General features: G+C 35.0%; 1 protein-coding gene and 2 long non-coding RNA genes across 3 annotated transcripts; all 3 read left to right on the forward strand.

Moving 5' to 3' along the window:
* Positions 1-524: 524 nt before the first annotated feature.
* Positions 525-3,273, forward strand: LOC112746884 (uncharacterized). The gene is made up of 4 exons (XR_003174659.2): positions 525-1,122; positions 1,228-1,313; positions 1,417-1,531; positions 3,079-3,273. It is a non-coding gene; the product is annotated as an uncharacterized lncRNA (long non-coding RNA).
* Positions 3,274-7,225: 3,952 nt separating this feature from the next.
* Positions 7,226-9,998, forward strand: LOC112746885 (uncharacterized). Its single transcript, XR_003174660.2, has 4 exons — positions 7,226-7,847; positions 7,953-8,038; positions 8,142-8,256; positions 9,804-9,998. It is a non-coding gene; the product is annotated as an uncharacterized lncRNA (long non-coding RNA).
* A 3,940-nt stretch (positions 9,999-13,938) lies between these two features.
* LOC112749505 (PHAF1 protein At3g51130) lies at positions 13,939-19,824 on the forward strand. Its single transcript, XM_025797770.3, has 15 exons — positions 13,939-14,302; positions 14,651-14,733; positions 14,947-15,021; positions 15,418-15,485; positions 15,568-15,673; positions 15,774-15,834; positions 15,922-16,088; positions 16,233-16,295; positions 16,446-16,493; positions 17,798-17,911; positions 18,002-18,101; positions 18,210-18,289; positions 18,477-18,581; positions 18,685-18,737; positions 19,551-19,824. Exons 1-14 carry the CDS (start codon positions 14,206-14,208, stop codon positions 18,730-18,732), a joined length of 1,215 nt encoding a protein of 404 aa, XP_025653555.1. The 5' UTR covers positions 13,939-14,205; the 3' UTR covers positions 18,733-18,737; positions 19,551-19,824.
* Positions 19,825-20,102: the final 278 nt, after the last annotated feature.

The raw sequence follows: 20,102 nt of genomic DNA on the forward strand, positions 1-20,102 counted from the left end.
AAAATAATTAAAGGCAATTAATTGGATTTGAAATAAATTAAGGTTTTTATCTAAACTATATTCCTAAGTATTATTTTCCTATTTATGATTTAAAGTTCTAGAAATTTGAAAATAATGGGGTTTGGCTATTTAAATTAGAATTTTGTCTAATTTTATAATTATTGATATAAAATTGGTAGTTATGAAATAATAAAAATTTTATATGATTAGATTTTAGATAATTTAATTTATATCATTTAATACTTTAAGTTAAAGATAAAGAAAATTAATTATATTACCATGAATTTTCAATTAGAATAATTTATTGAGAAAATCAATTAGTATTTTTATACCACAAATAATATTTTAAAATAATTTTAGAGATTTAATTAGATTTCAAAATTTATACTCCATGCCTCAATTTTATTAAAATTACTTTACTATAATTAAATCCAAAATCTTAATTTTATACACATACCCTAATCCCAATTAAATTACAATTTTTCCCTTACTCCTAATGAAACCCTAGCCGCCATTAGCCTTCACCAACAGCAGCTGAACCCCCCCCTTTTGTCTAACCAAAACCCATCAGGAAAAAAAAAGAGAAAGAAAGGGGAAGAAGGAAGGGGACCGAGGAAGGAAGGAGAGGGGGAAAAAGAGTGAGGCGGTGCGGTGGGTGTCACTGCCACCGTCGCCGCCGCTGCTGACAGAGGAGAGAGAGGATCTGAGAGAGAAGGAGAGTGTCGCGAGGGAGCCGCTGCGTCGCGTCGCCGTTTGCGCCAGCGCCGAGGAGGACCACGCGAGGAGGAGGCGCCACCGTCGCTGTCTTCATCGCGTGTGGAGTCGCCGTTGCCGACAAGCCTAGCCGCCGCCTGGTTGTGTCGCCGCCATGAAGACCTCGCCGACGTCTTCCCCTTCGCAGATTGTCGCCGTCTTTGGAGCAGAGCGAAAGAGATCTCACGGTGGAGGAAACAGGGAGGCGCCGCCGTGCAGCGAGAAGCTACCGCCGCCGCGAAGTTACCACCACCGTTGCGCGCTCCGTCACCGCTACTGCTGGGGCTGCGCTGCCGTGACCGAGCGTCTGCCGCTCGAAACCCGCCGCCACTGCCACTAGAAATCGCCACCAAGGCCTAAGTCAGTTTGGTAAGCTCTAATCTTGCCTCAGATCTTCTTTTCTGTTAAGTTGCTTCTACCGTGAGTTGTTACTGAGGTTGTTTGCATCGGATTATACTGTCACTGCTGCTGCAGGACCATCAGAGCTTCCGGCCGTTATTAGAGCTGTTGTCCGGTCAATTTAGAAGCTGCTACTGTGTCGTTCTATTCTGTTTATCCTGGTAAGATTATGCGGTTCCGTTCTTGTTTATCGCAATACTCCATTATCGATCATGTTCTAATATCGCTCAATATCCGTCCCGCGTTAATTCTAAATTATGTCAGATATGTGGTTGTTGTTGTGATTCCTGCGGTTGATTGGGAATTTCTGTGGTTGCTGCCGATTAACATGAGAATAAGGATTTAATGGGTTTAATTATGCAACTTGCGACTATTTGAGGTAGGGGTTTTTCTTAAATCTATTTTACATTACAGTGTTGTTATAAATCGATATTAACGCGTAAAATACATTTTTGTGATTTCGTGAGTCTTATGAATTGAATTGAGTTGTTTTGGTTGAATGAGATCATTAGTTTGATTTGATATTAAACCCGATTTGATATTGGAATTTGATTTTAAAATAAACTTGGAAAAGACTTGATATTTGAAAACGGGTTATTTATTGAGAATGATTTGCTATTTTGGAAATGATTTGAAAAGTGTTTGAGGGAATGGATTGGTTTGAAACTGTTTGAGAAGACCGAGAATTCTTAACTATTGATTGATGGTGTTGGTTGAAGTCGGTTTAAATTGTGATTTATAGGATTGGTTGATTGAATTCTGGATTTTGTAATTTCCTTGGGTTGAGTACTGTTGTTGTGATAATGGTTGTTAGAAGTGATTTGACTGATTAACAGGTATTTGGTTTGGTTTGGTTGGGACCCGAACAGGGTGGTAGAATCTGAGTTTTAGAGGAGATGCTGCCGAAATTTTATAAATTTGGAAGTTTTGTTTGAAGTAATTGTTTAAAAAGATTTAGTTCTTAAACGTTATTTGTTTCGGATTGATTTATTTAGAAAAGAAAGAATTATGTTTTGAATTGAGATTGTTGATTAACGGAAAGAAGGACGATGAGGATTGATTTGAAATATGATTTTTGAATGAATTTGGAAATGGGATATGGATTGACGAATGATGATGATATTGAGAATGGCTTAGATATTGATGAATGATGAATGAATTATTTATGTGGCTTATGAATTTGAAATATCTGAGATACGAGGTTCCCTGGATTAAGTGTCGTGGCTTGCCACCACGTGTACCAGGTTGAAAATTCGATACTCTGTTGACCCTACGACGTAAGTGTGTGATCGGGCACTATATAAATTCCCGGGAATGTTACCCCCATTGAGTAATATTGATTATTTGAGAAAAAGCTATGCATAGACTCTTGGGGATGCACGTCGGGGGACAGTCTAAGTATAATTCAGACTTGTTGGGTTGGCTGGATAACCGACAGATGAGCCTCATCAGCCATAGGACAGGCATGCATCACATGCATTTGTATGCTTTGCTTGAGTTTGAACTTGTTTTGGTTTGCCTAATTGCTAAACTGTTCGTAACTGTTACTTGAACTATTTGCTGTAATTGCTGCCTACTTGTGCTTTCCTTGTCTGCTTTGCCTGTGTTTGTCCTGGCGTGCTACATTTGAGATTGAACTTTGGTGCTGAATTAATGATTGTGTTGTTTGATTGCGTGGTTGGTTTCTGATTGAGATTTTCTTATAAGAAAGGAAATGTTTCGGATTTCTAAAAGATTAAACATTGTTTCTTTGAAAAGGTTTTGAACGATTACCTATTGGTTTTTTTTTAAAAGATTCATAAGGCAATGATAATCACTGAGCTTGAAAATAGTTTTCCTATTAAATATCTTCTTATGACAACTTTGAAACTCTATGGTGAAACCATGTGGTTAGGTTCTCACCCCCTACAGCTTTACCCTTTTCAGGAACCAAATGAAGAGGCATTAAGGAGAGTTATACTGCGTTTGGTTTATATGTTGTTGTATTAATTAGATTATTTTCTTCCCTCGTCTTTGTTATTATGAATTTGTAAGAGGGATAGGAGTTGTATGTTTTATATGTATATTATATTATGAGTTATCATGTAAGGAGTTTTGTATATGAATCTATGCTTGCTTGTATTTTTCTTAAGATAAAGTATTTATTTCCGGTTTTCAAAGAAATCAGCGATACAGTGTCGAGTCACAGGCTCCTATTTTAGTATTTAGTATGTAAAGTAGTCGTAATACTTCTTTCTTTCAAAGTGGCGCAGCCGGAAGCGTGACTTCTGATAGTGAGGGTGTTACATTATGGTATCAGAGCAGTCTTTCCTGTAGAGCCTTGGGAATGTACTGATTATGCTTCAATTGCATACTCTAAGAGTATGTCATGTAGTAGGTCTTGTTTGAATAACGAGAATTAGAGCTTTATGCACATGACGGTCTATTGATTAATGCCATTAGTCTTGCATTGCATAATTCTTGGTATTAAGTTTGGCCAGCTTAACACTAGTGAATTATGTATATGGAAGCACCAATGGGTTATCATAGACAATATGCAAGTTATAGGTAATGCGAATCGCGGGTTTTGGGAACGTTAGAAGGTAATTCTTGAGTTTACTCGGTTAGGTGTCTTGAACTCTGCGAATATCACGTATCTTATTCCTGCTTGGTATGCTCTAAGGTTCTTGTCTGCGATACTTTTCTTGGAAAGTGAACATATTATCTTTCAATCATACTCTCTTGTTCACGTACGCTTTTGTTTGATCCTAACTACATATGCCTGTTTAAAACCCTTGGTGTATTTACCTTCTTTATTTAGGCACTTCTTTTTGAATCATGTATTTTTTGATATACATTTAAATCTGTTTTAATGCAGGACACCTTTTTAAGTTCATATTTTGAGTCCTTTGTAAATAAATTGTAATTTAGTTTTCCTCTTATTTGATAATAATTACAGCCATTCTTTAAATCTTAACAAAATCGTTTTTTATTTGAAATATACAACCGCTTTTAATTTGATATGTACTTCTTTATATAAACGTTGACAGTTTCTTATACAGTTTAAAACTAGTTGTTTCCAATACCTCGCTTGTTTCTTCACTAATTTATGGAAATGTATATATACTTTAAATACAATTTGATTTTCTAACAATTTTATTACCATTTTTACGAATATCCTGATTTGACTATATATTTAGATATTTTTCAAAGAAAGGTTTTTGTCTCTTTCCAGTTGGTTTTGTTTGGTAAGCTTTACCTAATTTATTTTTATTCGAATTTGGTTTAGCATACTATATCATTTATGCAAATTGTTGTTCTTACAAAAAAAAATGTTGGATTCATGTCTTTATTCTCATGAATAAACCAATTTCTTCCTTAAACTTTTTATTTTTGTAGATGTCATATTTAATTCTGTTTTTAACTACTCTTTTATTTTTTTTAACGTTACCATTAATCTTAGTTTTCCATTTCTTGTGAAACTCATTCTCATCCGAGTCAACTTTAATTCGTTTCCATCTAATACACCATTTGTCCTTTTAGTTGTCTTTCTTTAGTCGAAGGTTCTTTCTTGAGAATTTTCTATTGATTGAGTTGTCTTCCTGGTGCATTTTGTATTCCTTTAGACTAATTGAAAACTCATTTGATAATCCATACCCAATGAGTTTTTGTTTGAATTTCCTTAATTTAAAGGTCCTTTCTTCCATGGGCTGATTTCATTTTAAGCACATCGTGATTTTCTTAAATGATACTTGCGAGGTGGTTATTTCAAGTATACTTTCAGAATTTTGTTTTGAACCATTTTTGAAAAGGTTTTAAATTCTTTTGAAGAAATTTAAGTTTTGAATTAACTTTTTAAGTTAAGTTTCTTCTTAAGCTTTTTGTTTCTATGAGTGACATACTTTATGAATCCTAATTGAAATCCTTTAATTTAAGTCTCTTTCTTAAAATGAGTTAGTTTCCTTTTTAGTACATAATAATATTATTGAACATCCTTATAAAGTTGTGACTTCAAGTATATTATTGAAGTTTTGTTTTAAACCTTTTTAAACAAGTTTCGATTTATTTTTATGCAAAGTTGTCCTTGACTAGAATTGCTTTACTTGAGCAGTGCCTCTCTTTGGTGTGATTTGAACTTGTTTTGGGGCGATATATCTATTGAAGTTTTAATAAAATCGCTTTCAATTTAGCTTACACTCCTTTACCTTATACTTTGAAAATTTTTATGTGATTTAAACCTGTTTGATTGTAATGCATCATCCTTTTTTTTTATGAGTAAAATTTTATCTCAGATTTTCTTCCAACAAGATTATAGTTTTCATACATGCTTAAAAAAAAAAGAGAAAAAAAAGAGAAAATACAATTTTGTTCTTAGCCAAATTAATCTTTCCATTTACAAAGTTTGTGTAATCTATTTTCACTTGAATTTATATTGAAATAATGTCACATTTACATTTTTATTACTCTTTTGAAGGATGTTTGTTACCCATTTTCTCTTTTAGAACATGAAATGATTTTCCCTTAAGTTTTCATTCTTTACGAACAATGCATTTGAAAATATTTTTAACCATACTCTTGAGTTCTATAAACTTTGTCTTTGGTTTGGATATACTTCTTCTGCAAACCTCATATTTACTTGTCTCAGCTTGAATTCGTTTCAAAATACAGCATTGTTTTTCATTTTATTAGTCTTGTCAAATTCCTTCGATTCAAGAGTTACCCTTAAAGATATTAGTTAACTCTCTTTCTAGCACTCTTTATTACTTGTTCATCCTTGTCTACTTGTGATTTCAGCAATTCTTTCAAATTCTTGGGAACACAGTCCTTGTTGTTTTTCTTCCTTTTCTATGGTCTACTATCCTTCTGAGTATACTCGAGATTAGTTTTAGCATTTTGTGCGACCATTAGACTTAGTAAACGACACATTAGTCCTTTAGGACACGTTTGGTGAATGCAAAAGGTGAAACTCATAAGTGTACGACATCACAGGGAGTTGTGAAACCTTGTTTTACGTGAAAGAGTTTTGTTGATGTGGGACTTATAACCAGTAGTAAGGATTGCAAAGTGTTTAACAAAGTTGAGAACTTTCGGATGAGTTGCTCAATGAAGTACGGTTAAGAATGGTGGAGATAAATTATGTTGAAGTTTGAATAATTCAATCCCTAAAGTTGATATAAGATCAGTATGTGGACGTTAAGCACATCATTTTAACCCCAGCTTGTGTTATAACCTTTTGCCGCATTGCTTTACCATCACATGTTTGAAACATATCATCTTGTACATCAAGCCTGTCTTGTAACTTCTGTTTCACATCATATTTATATCCTGTATATTTTTATGCCATATGAAAATCCTGGTATTTGAAACTATTTGTGTCCATATATATATATTGAGGACTTGTTGCCATTTCTTTAAATAAGTTCAAAAGTGAAGTAATATGAAAATCTCTTTCATTTTGTATCAATTTTCGAGGACGAAAATTTTTATAAGGTTGGTAGGATGTAAGACCCAAGCCTTTTGAAAAGTCCTATTTTGAACTAATCTCAAATTATATATATTTATTTATAGTTTTAATTTCAGAAATTATTTTTATTGAAAAATAATTAAAGGCAATTAATTGGATTTGAAATAAATTAAGGTTTTTATCTAAACTATATTCCTAAGTATTATTTTCCTATTTATGATTTAAAGTTCTAGAAATTTGAAAATAATGGGGTTTGGCTATTTAAATTAGAATTTTGTCTAATTTTATAATTATTGATATAAAATTGGTAGTTATGAAATAATAAAAATTTTATATGATTAGATTTTAGATAATTTAATTTATATCATTTAATACTTTAAGTTAAAGATAAAGAAAATTAATTATATTACCATGAATTTTCAATTAGAATAATTTATTGAGAAAATCAATTAGTATTTTTATACCACAAATAATATTTTAAAATAATTTTAGAGATTTAATTAGATTTCAAAATTTATACTCCATGCCTCAATTTTATTAAAATTACTTTACTATAATTAAATCCAAAATCTTAATTTTATACACATACCCTAATCCCAATTAAATTACAATTTTTCCCTTACTCCTAATGAAACCCTAGCCGCCATTAGCCTTCACCAACAGCAGCTGAACCCCCCCTTTTGTCTAACCAAAACCCATCAGGAAAAAAAAGAGAAAGAAAGGGGAAGAAGGAAGGGGATCGAGGAAGGAAGGAGAGGGGGAAGAAGAGTGAGGCGGCGCGGTGGGTGTCACTGCCACCGTCGCCGCCGCTGCTGACAGAGGAGAGAGAGGATCTGAGAGAGAAGGAGAGTGTCGCGAGGGAGCCGCTGCGTCGCGTCGCCGTTTGCGCCAGCGCCGAGGAGGACCGCGCGAGGAGGAGGCGCCACCGTCGCTGTCTTCATCGCGTGTGGAGTCGCCGTTGCCGACAAGCCTAGCCGCCGCCTGGTTGTGTCGCCGCCATGAAGACCTCGCCGACGTCTTCCCCTTCGCAGATTGTCGCCGTCTTTGGAGCAGAGCAAAAGAGATCTCACGGTGGAGGAAACAGGGAGGCGCCGCCGTGCAGCGAGAAGCTACCGCCGCCGCAAAGTTACCACCACCGTTGCGCGCTCCGTCACCGCTACTGCTGGGGCTGCGCCGCCGTGACCGAGCGTCTGCCGCTCGAAACCCGCCGCCACTGCCACTAGAAATCGCCACCAAGGCCTAAGTCAGTTTGGTAAGCTCTAATCTTGCCTCAGATCTTCTTTTCTGTTAAGTTGCTTCTACCGTGAGTTGTTACTGAGGTTGTTTGCATCGGATTATACTGTCACTGCTGCTGCAGGACCATCAGAGCTTCCGGCCGTTATTAGAGCTGTTGTCCGGTCAATTTAGAAGCTGCTACTGTGTCGTTCTATTCTGTTTATCCTGGTAAGATTATGCGGTTCCGTTCTTGTTTATCGCAATACTCCATTATCGATCATGTTCTAATATCGCTCAATATCCGTCCCGCGTTAATTCTAAATTATGTCAGATATGTGGTTGTTGCTGTGATTCCTGCGGTTGATTGGAAATTTCTGCGGTTGCTGCCGATTAACATGAGAATAAGGATTTAATGGGTTTAATTATGCAACTTGCGACTATTTGAGGTAGGGGTTTTTCTTAAATCTATTTTACATTACAGTGTTGTTATAAATCGATATTAACGCGTAAAATACATTTTTGTGATTTCGTGAGTCTTATGAATTGAATTGAGTTGTTTTGGTTGAATGAGATCATTAGTTTGATTTGATATTAAACCCGATTTGATATTGGAATTTGATTTTAAAATAAACTTGGAAAAGACTTGATATTTGAAAACGGATTATTTATTGAGAATGATTTGCTATTTTGGAAATGATTTGAAAAGTGTTTGAGGGAATGGTTTGGTTTGAAACTGTTTGAGAAGACCGAGAATTCTTAACTATTGATTGATGGTGTTGGTTGAAGTCGGTTTAAATTGTGATTTATAGGATTGGTTGATTGAATTCTGGATTTTGTAATTTCCTTGGGTTGAGTACTGTTGTTGTGATAATGGTTGTTAGAAGTGATTTGACTGATTAACAGGTGTTTGGTTTGGTTTGGTTGGGACCCGAACAGGGTGGCAGAATCCGAGTTTTAGAGGAGATGCTGCCGAAATTTTATAAATTTGGAAGTTTTGTTTGAAGTAATTGTTTAAAAAGATTTAGTTCTTAAACGTTATTTGTTTCGGATTGATTTATTTAGAAAAGAAAGAATTATGTTTTGAATTGAGATTGTTGATTAACGGAAAGAAGGATGATGAAGATTGATTTGAAATATGATTTTTGAATGAATTTGGAAATGGGATATGGATTGACGAATGATGATGATATTGAGAATGGCTTAGATATTGATGAATGATGAATGAATTATTTATGTGGCTTATGAATTTGAAATATCTGAGATACGAGGTTCCCTGGATTAAGTGTCGTGGCTTGCCACCACGTGTACCAGGTTGAAAACTCGATACTCTGTTGACCCTACGACGTAAGTGTGTGATCGGGCACTATATAAATTCCCGGGAATGTTACCCCCATTGAGTAATATTGATTATTTGAGAAAAAGCTATGCATAGACTCTTGGGGATGCACGTCGGGGGACAGTCTAAGTATAATTCAGACTTGTCGGGTTGGCTGGATAACCGACAGATGAGCCTCATCAGCCATAGGACAGGCATGCATCACATGCATTTGTATGCTTTGCTTGAGTTTGAACTTGTTTTGGTTTGCCTAATTGCTAAACTGTTCGTAACTGTTACTTGAACTATTTGCTGTAATTGCTGCCTACTTGTGCTTTCCTTGTCTGCTTTGCCTGTGTTTGTCCTGGCGTGCTACATTTGAGATTGAACTTTGGTGCTGAATTAATGATTGTGTTGTTTGATTGCGTGGTTGGTTTCTGATTGAGATTTTCTTATAAGAAAGGAAATGTTTCGGATTTCTAAAAGATTAAACATTGTTTCTTTGAAAAGGTTTTGAACGATTACCTATTGGTTTTTTTTTAAAAGATTCATAAGGCAATGATAATCACTGAGCTTGAAAATAGTTTTCCTATTAAATATCTTCTTATGACAACTTTGAAACTCTATGGTGAAACCATGTGGTTAGGTTCTCACCCCCTACAGCTTTACCCTTTTCAGGAACCAAATGAAGAGGCATTAAGGAGAGTTATACTGCGTTTGGTTTATATGTTGTTGTATTAATTAGATTATTTTCTTCCCTCGTCTTTGTTATTATGAATTTGTAAGAGGGATAGGAGTTGTATGTTTTATATGTATATTATATTATGAGTTATCATGTAAGGAGTTTTGTATATGAATCTATGCTTGCTTGTATTTTTCTTAAGATAAAGTATTTATTTCCGGTTTTCAAAGAAATCAGCGATACAGTGTCGAGTCACAGGCTCCTATTTTAGTATTTAGTATGTAAAGTAGTCGTAATACTTCTTTCTTTCAGAGTGGCGCAGCCGGAAGCGTGACTTCTGATAGTGAGGGTGTTACAGATAAACTGACCAAATAACGCAATGTTATCGCATCCACTACAGGGGAATACGTTTCTTCATAATCTATACCGGGCCTTTGTGAAAAACCTTGTGCCACAAGTCGGGCTTTGTAGCGCACAACTTCGTTTCTCTCATTTCGTTTTCTCACAAATACCCATCGGTATCCAACAGGTTTTACATCTTCAGGTGTACGGACTACAGGTCCAAAGACTTCACGTTTTGCAAGTGAGTCTAACTCAGCCTTCATGACTTCTTTCGATTTTGGCCAATCATTCCTTTGTCGACATTCTTCGATTGATCTTGGCTCAAGATCCTTACATTCATGCATGATATTCAATGCCACATTATATGCAAATATTTCATTGACAATTGTCTTATTTGGGTCCCATTTCTCTCCTGTAAAGATATAATTTATCGAGATCTCGTCATTTTCACAATTTTTAGGTACATGAACGTCTTCTGGCGTTAACATTATATCAGAATTTTGGACAACTGTAGATGTCTCTACTATATCTTTTTCAACAGGAATCGTATTTACCTCTTTTCTTTTTCGAGGATTTTTGTCTTTGGAACCAACAGGCCTGCCACGCTTCTGGCGTAAATTTACTTCAGTGGCTACTTGTCCTACTGGGACATCAATTCGAATTGAGGCATTTTCGCTGGTATATAAGATTTGGTTATCCTCTTTGTATCGGAAAATGCATCAGGCAATTCATTTGCTATTCTTTGTAAATGTATAATCTTTTGAACTTCTAGTTCACATTGCCCTGATCGAGGATCTAAATGCATCAACGATGATGCATTCCAATTAAGTTCCTTTTCAGAAAGCTTGTTCTCTCCCCCTAATGTTGGAAATTTTGATTCATCAAAATGACAATCCGCAAACTGGGCTTTAAATACATCTCCGGTTTGTATCTCAAGATACCTCACTATAGAGGGAGAATCATATCCAACATATATCTCCAATTTTCTTTGGGGTCCCATTTTGGTGCGATTGGGTGGTGCAATGGGAACATATATCGCACACCCGAATATTCTTAAATGGGAAACATTTGACTGCTGGCCAAAAGCTAATTGCATAGGAGAGAACTGATGGTAACTTGTTGGCCTCAAACGAATAAGAGCTGCGGCATGTAAAATAGCATGCCCCAAACCGAGGTTGGGAGATTTGTTCTCATAAGTAAGGGTCTAGCAATTAATTGGAGGCGTTTAATAAGTGATTCTGCTAACCCATTTTGTGTGTGAACATAAGCTACTGGATGTTCAACACTTATTCCATTAGCCATACAATAAACATCAAAAGATTGGAAAGTAAATTCACCAGCATTATCAAGACGAATTGCTTTGATTGGATTTTCTGGAAATTGTGCTTTTAATCGAATAATTTGAGCCAATAATCTCGCAAACGCCAGGTTGCGAGAAGATAATAAGCACACATGTGACCATCTCGAAGATGCATCTATCAGGACCATAAAATATCTAAAAGATCCACATGGTGGATGAATAGGTCCACATATATCACCTTGAATCCTTTTTAGGAATTCAGGGGACTCAAATCCAATCTTTACTAGTGATGTTCCTTAAAATTAACTTCCCTTGAGAACATACAGCACAACAAAATTCACTAGATTTAAGAATCTTCTGGTTCTTTAGTGAATGTCCATGAGAGTTTTCAATAATTCTCCTCATCATGGTTGTTTCCGGATGACCCAATTTATCATGCCAAGTTATGAATTCATTTGGGCTAGTAAACTTCTGGTTTACAATGGCATGTGATTCATTGCACTAATCTTGGTATAATACAATCTAGATGAAAGTGAGGGTAACCTTTCTAATATAACTTTCTTATTTGAATCATGAGTTGTGATACATAAGTACTCATGATTTTCCTCATTCATAGTCTCAATATGATATCCATTTCGGCGAATATCTTTGAAACTCAACAAGTTCCTCAGGGACTTGGTAGATAATAGTGCATTATTTATTATAAATTTTGTTCCTCCAGGAAACAAAATTATAGCTCTTCCGGAGCCTTCTATCACATTGTCTGAGCCAATAATAGTATTAACATATTCCTCTTTTGGCACAAGATGGGTAAAAAATATAGTACTTTTAAGAATAGTGTGCGAACTTGCACTATCCGTAAGGCAAATATCTTCAGAATATGTCCTTGCCATTTTTCTTCAAAAACAAATAATAATAATAATAAAATGAGTAAAAGTACATGCACAGTAAAATTATTCACATGAATACTTAACAAACACATACATATATCAAACTATTCCATCATTGATCAAATAGCCAATATTTCCTTCAGGATCCTCAAATAAATTAGATACATCATAATGAATGGTGGAATTTTCATAATTTGAAACAAAATTTGTTTCATTTCCTTTGTAATACTTTTTCAAGGATACTTGATAAAGATCAACTAGGTGCCTTGGGGTACGACAGGTACGTGACCAATGGCCATTTCCACCACAACAGAAGCATTTATCCTCAATTGATTTACTTTGCCCATTGTTTCTTTCTTTATCCCACTTCTGGTGAGATCCTTTCTTATGAACATAATTTCTTTTCCTTCCATAACTTTTCTTGTTATCAAAATCTTGCCATTTACCTCTTCTGGAGTTATAAGTTGCCGCATTTACTTCAGGAAATGGGGCGGCGCCAACTGGGCGCGCTTCATGATTTCTTAAGAGCAACTCATTGTTGCGTTCAGCAACAAGAAAGTAAGAAATTAGCTTAGAATATTTTAAAATCCTTTTTCTCGATTGCTACTGCAGGAGCACATTCGAGACATGGAAGGTTGAGAAAGTTTTCTCTAAGATATCGGGTTTGAGGAAGTATCACATGATTGTACCTTTCTTCAAGGTCTTTCCACAGATCTGCAGGATCTTTTAATGTGGGATATTCATTTGTCAAGATGACGATGAAGGAAAATCATGGCCTTGGCTTTATCCTTCTGAGATGCATTATTTTTAGCCTTAATGGTATCTTCAAGATCCATTGAATCAAGATGGATTTTAACATCTAGTATCCATGATAAATAATTATTTTCAGATATATCAAGAGCATTATATTCAAGATGAAAGAATTTTGACATAATGAAAATTTGTTACCTGAAGTCTTCCTAAAACTTCGTTAGAGCTTTGTGCTGATAACGTGTTATAAAATAACTAAATAAATAAATAAAAAAGAGGTAACAAATATAAAATAAAAAATATAATTAGATAACTCTAGTAGAAATGTTCACTAAAATTATTATATCAATATAATAGATATAATTATGTATTGAATAATATTAAAATAAAGTATATAAGAAAAAGAATAGTAAAAGAGAGAACATTGTTGTTATTGATGTATGTCATCAAAGGCTTAAGCCTATTTATACATATATGGAACATTATTTTTCCACACTTTATTTATTGAAGAAGAGTAGTGCTAGGGAGCCAATAGCCTAAGCGTACAATGTGTACAGGGATAATAAATATCTCATGTTATAAAAAGCTAATTTTGGGTTCACCAAAAAGACTCAAACTCTTGACTTTCATTCTAATACCATGTCCTAAAACCACTCATCCCAAAAGTATAAATTGACAAGATAATGTAACATTAATAATCATATCTCTAATACTTTCTAAACCTTCATTGTGCACATTATACGCTTAGGTCATTGACTCCCTATACTTTCTCATTGAAGAACAAAAATTTCCTTCGTTAAAAAACTGAGCCGCCCATATATTAATGGACATCCAACTCAGCTTCTTATCACAATAGAATTATTCAAATTCGTAATATGTATACAAATTTTCAATAGAAATTTGAAGTATCTTATACAAGTTATACGTATCTTAGTTGTTTAGGGGAACAAGGGAAAGAAATAGAAAGAAGAAACCCATTCCCCATTTCCATCATATCATATTTATACATTCAATTCAATTTGAAGCCGCGTCTCGCCGTGTTATCCTTAGGCCTTCGATCCCGAAAGTAACGGAATTATTTTCCCAAAATACCCCTCCGAAATCCAAATACCCAATATGTTGCAGAGACCCAGACGGCGCTGCGAGGGCACTGCCATGGGAGCCATCGTTCTCGATCTCCGACCCGGTCTCGGAATCGGACCCTTCTCTCTTGGTATTCCCCTAATTCCATTCCGTTTTAAAATGAAACAATAAAAAATTCGTGTTCATGCTTTGAATTGGGAATTCGTATTGAAGAAGGATCCAATGGATTTTCTGATTTTCACTTCAATTGATCCATTCGGTTTCCTTATTGCATTATAGCAGTGGTGGATCTTCAGTTGATTGATTAGGTGGACTTGTGTTGAAGGCGCAGTGATTTAATTTTGACTTTGATCGATTAGGTTTTTGGTTATTATCACTTACGATAGTCAGCTTGTTTGTTTTTTCCGGCACTGTTGAGGAGTCGATATTATTGGGATTTTGCTAATTTAGGTTATCCCCATTTATTGGTGGTGTTCAGGGATGCCGATAAGTGAAGCATTTGCTCAGATAGAGAATCAGCCGAACATTTATGATGTGGTTCATGTTAAGTATTATGACGAGGTTCGTTTCATGTGTTCATGACTTAAAGTTATTGTTGACTGTGTTGTATAACGAAGTTTAATCTCGTGGAGATAGTGGGTTTCCTTGATTCTGTTGAACTGGCAGAATGCTTTTGGCAGGCTATAATGCTATGGCTTCACCTTTCACCTCTGCGAGGTGTCTCTGTTCTATTTTGTATCAAACTTATCTATATTCGCTCTTATGCAATTACAGGAACCACTTAAGTTGGATATTGTTATAAGCTTTCCAGACCATGGTTTTCACCTTCGTTTTGATCCCTGGTCTCAGGTATTGTTTCCGCAAACTAATTACCCAGCGAGGCTTATTTGTAACTCATAATATTAGATGATGTGGCTCAGTTGAAGTCTTGGAGATATTCGTTCATTATATATTTATTTGACACGTTGAGTGCTGGACTAGCTAGTAGTGCAAGGTTAGAAGGTTACAACTTATTTGATTGTTTGGTTTGTTTTATGGGTGTCTCATGATCAAGATCAAAACATTCTAACTTAGTTGGAAATATAGTTCAAAATTCAAATTGAAAAAGTGTGCAAAGAATTCCTACAGAATATTAGTAGCTTCTGATGTATGTAACCCTTACGCTTTCAATCGGTTAAAGTTGTTGTGTTGAGGCTATAGTCTCCACCTAATTTATAATGACCTGATTTTCCATTATTGTTTTAGAGATTGCGCCTTATTGAAATATATGATGTAAAGCGTCTTCAAATGCGGTACTCGACTTCGTTGATTGGGTGAGTTTGTGGGCCTCTAATTTTAGCATCTACTTCCTGTGAAATAATGTCTTGTGTTATTGATCGTCTTCCCAATTTTTAGTGGACCGTCGACTTTGGCCACGTTCGTTGCTGTATATGCCCTGTTTGGGCCCACATATCCTGGAATTTTCGATAAGGAAAGAGGCATATACACTCTATTCTACCCGGTATGTGGTTGAGATGTCAAATGCTTAATTATTTGTGTTTAAATTTGTCCTACAGTTTGACAATTTTATTTAGACTATAAATTCCTTGGTTTGGTTTTAGGGGCTGTCGTTTGCATTTCCTATTCCAAGTCAGTATACAGATTGCTGTCATGATGGGGGAGGTATTTATTACATCATCGTGAAATTGAAACATAGAACTATATATTATTATTCGAATTTGTTAACTCTGCCCCTTTTCATTATGAAAGTTGAATTGCCATTGGAGTTTCCTGATGGCACTACACCAGTAACTTGCCGTGTGTCCATATATGATAGTTCCTCTGGTAAGAAAGTTGGTGTGGGATCCTTGATGGATAAGGCTTCTGCTCCTCCTTTACCTGCTGGCAGCATTTATATGGAAGAAGTTCATGTTAAGGTTCGGTTCTGAGTCCTCTATCTGTTTATAGGATGATTCTCTCAGATGGCATTGTTATAGACAAACTTTCTGGCTATTTTGGTAAATTGACTATAATGGCATATAATTCAGTTTTTTTGTTTTTGTTTTTTTTGTTTTGTATAGCTGGGGGAAGAATTGCACTTCACTGTTGGCACGCAACACATTCCTTTTGGTGCGTGTCCTCAGGTAGGATGTATATTACGTACAATAGGTCCATTTGAGCTAAGCTTTTATTGGATTACTTTCTGAGATTGCATGTTTTTCAGTGGTCATTTTCCCCTCAATTTGTATTATTCGTCTGAAGCAAAGTTCATGTTGTACTTCCTGTTTCTTCAGGATGTGTGGACTGAGCTAGGTCGTCCCTGTGGCATTCATCAAAAGCAGGTTCCTTGGATTACTATTTTGTATATGAAATGTGATGATTTTGTAGGTCTTTTTGTGGCATTCTATCAATATATAGAATATCTAAAAATTTTGATAAACCCTGCATCTTTATTGGTTGTGTGCCATGAAGATTTGAATTTATGTTTATTTACAGTTCATGTATTCAGAGGTGTATTTATGGTTTGCTTGTTAGTAAAGAGCACTTGTAAGTCCATGAACCATGTTTCAAATCTCCTCTCATGCACTTGTATTATTTGTTTTTTATTTGATTTGTTGTTCCTTCTCTTTTTTCTCCCCCTCCCCCTTTTTAATTTTACAGCTAATTAACATATAACAGAATACTTTAATATTTATAGTAACATTTGCTTGGTTGTTTCTTCTCTTTTTTACTTTTTGTTTTTTCCCCTTAATTTTTACACCTAATATCATATTAAAAAATACTTTAATATTTATAATAACATTAACATCTAATTGGATGTTAAAAAAATCTATATATATGCTAGTACATAAAACTAAATTATTTTAATTATTTATTTTCTCATGATATTAAAAATTTAAAATCATAACATATTAAGTAAATTCTTTCAAATGAATATGTTTTACATATTTTATTCATGAATATATTTTAAATGCATATAACAAAATTATTAGAGCAATTGATTTATTATTTTATGCCATATTTTAAGATAATAAAGCATAAAAAATAGAGTTTACTTGTCACATCACATCAACACTCAACAAAGCAAACCGATTAACCATGAAAACCAAAATAGATAATTTTCATATTTTACCGGATCTAAAACCAAAATGAAAATTTTATAAGGACCAAGACAAGATAACTTCCTTATTAATTCTACCAGATTCCTCCGCCCTGCACCATCATTTTCAAGTGTAAATTCAAAACATGTTCTGCCTTTAATTTAATGGATCATATACGGAGCTTGGCAACCTATTGCTGCATGTTTAAGGCTGCGCATATGTTTGGTAATTTGGTTTGGTTAAGGTGTAAAGAGAGTGCAAAGAAGTCGGGTGAGAAAGTTCATGGTTAAGCTCAAAACACATGGCCAGGTGGGAATGTGGGGTTGTCCAAAATGGAGTTATCATCTATAGGAATATGAAGCTAATTATTTCTCCTCGTAGTTCCAATGTAAATTACAGAGCTTCATGGACGGAGCACTGATGTCCACTAGATACTTAGTCATTTATTTTATGGAGTAGAAATCTAGATTTACTGTTAACTATCCTTTTAGAACTAAACTGCTCGGGATGAGTATCTTTTATTGATCCTGACTCTCGCCCTGCAGGTAGATCCTATGGTTATTCATTCTGCCTCAGATCTTCGGCCTCGAACAACTCTTTGTGGTGATTACTTTTATAATTACTTTACTCGTGGTCTGGACATCTTATTTGATGGGCAGGTTTGTTGTTTGCATAATGACACATCCTTTTGTTCTTATACACGGACAGAAATGACAATTGAACTCACTAGAAGTCTGTTGTTTTTTCAGACTCATAAAATAAAGAAGTTTGTGTTACATACTAATTACCCGGGTCATGCCGATTTCAATTCATACATCAAGTGTAACTTCGTTATCCATGGCTCAGATTGTAAGCAATCCTGTATTTACAATGCTGTATCTAAATTGGCCTTCATTAGCTGCTATGGGTGAATTTTTGTTGCAAAACAAGAGTATAAATTATTATTTTCCTTGTCAGCTGCCGGAGAATCTTTTCAGGAAGTAAATAACAGCAAGCAGAGAGCTATTACACCTAGTACAAAGTGGGAACACGTAAAGGTGATATTCTATCCCTCCCAAGTTGAATGGATACCCATATATCGATGTTCTTTTATGGAAGATGAATAATACAGTTTGATTTCGAAAGAACAAATAATTGTGTAAACTGACAAGCTTTGATGTGGTTTTTTATATTGGTTAACAAAAGTTTTGGTGTATATTAATAGCTTTCAATTGATTCTGTTAGGAAATACTTGGGGATTGCGGGCGAGCTGCGATCCAAACTCAAGGTTCTGCAAGTAACCCTTTTGGTTCTACTCTTGTATATGGTTATCAAAATATTGCCTTTGAGGTATGGCATTCTTTGCAATTACAGTCCGCTGCTTGTTTAATAATTTAGTCCTATATGATGCTAAAAGGAGACTGCTAATCTATACCATTATGATGTTAAGCAGGTGATGAAGAATGGTTATATTGCAACCATAACTCTCTTCCAGTCATAATCATGGTACACATCTTTTTTTATCTGTCTGACTTGTGTAAATACTAAATCGCAAACACGCAAGAATCGAAGCTAGTTGCTACCAACTTAGATTTATTTTGTTAGATTTAATTTTTTATTTAACTTCAATGTACTTCTCATGTAAAAAAATATTACAAAAATATCTAATTATATATCCCTTATCTTAAAAAGTCTGAAAATAGAAGCATGTGACTGCACCAGCGTGAGACTGTTGTATACTTATAAATGCATTGATTGATAGTTTTACCTTTTTTTTAATGGTAGTCTCTGGTTACTGTTTAAGAGCTTCCGATTGGGTTCTTAAAATTTTGAAATTGGGTCCGCATGGGCTATAAGTGATGAGGTGGTAACTGGTGAGCAGATGTGGTTACCCATTTGACTTGTGTATGATCAAAAGGTGCCCCATTTACTCCCTAGAAGCCACTGTTATGTGACTGTTTACGTGCCAGTCATGTGACTTATCTTTTGGGGAGAAGCAAACATAAACCACTTGGCTGCCGATCATGCAGACAAAGTTGAAAGTTGGTTCCCCACATCAGCACTGAATGAATGTATGCCTGACATGTCTGGACCAAATGGTGTGTTTGTGTGTATATGACACATTTTCAGGCTTTTTTGGATCGATTTAGAGACTTCTAAGCTAAAGTGACTATTTAAAATTGCTGGGCAAGCATCAAGGGACCAGCATTTATTGGAAAAACATACTGATTAATTTGCAGAACACGTGCATTAGTCATCTTTTATCCTTGTGCATTGCAATTTCTATGGACTATTGGTTAATCTTAATTTCTCTCTCAGTTGTGTTAAAAGGTTTCTCAATCATGGTTTATGAAGCTTCACAAGGAATGGCAGCTTAGGTTTGTACGAAATTTCTTCCATGGAGTAAATGGGAATTTCTCCAAAAATATTTGGTTCAGCTGTCATCGTCATGACGTGGCAAGGAGCTATGGCAAATTGACAATTGTACAGCTGGGTATTAAATTGTACATATTAGAATTCTGTAATATAATGTGATCTTCTCTAACTTTGACGTTTTGCACGAAGTTTATACATATAAATTTCTATTGCTTTACGTGTCAGATAGCATCACGTTGTGTGACTCTCGGTTACTTTACCTGCTTTAATCAATGTTTCTTGGTCAAACTTATCTCTTTTCCTTCTCCAATAAGTATACGCTTAAATTAATCGATTAGAATCTTGCTGTAATCCATATGCTGTAGTTCGTTTTGTTTTACTCGTGATGTAACGTATCTCAATGGTTAATTAAAAAGTTCATATAAACATTTTTCATTTAAATGTTTGTTTAAAATAATGTGTTCGCATGAAAATTTTCATGGGAAATGTATGACA

Source organism: Arachis hypogaea, chromosome 15, assembly GCF_003086295.3.
Source record: "Arachis hypogaea cultivar Tifrunner chromosome 15, arahy.Tifrunner.gnm2.J5K5, whole genome shotgun sequence".
Lineage (NCBI taxonomy): Eukaryota > Viridiplantae > Streptophyta > Magnoliopsida > Fabales > Fabaceae > Arachis > Arachis hypogaea.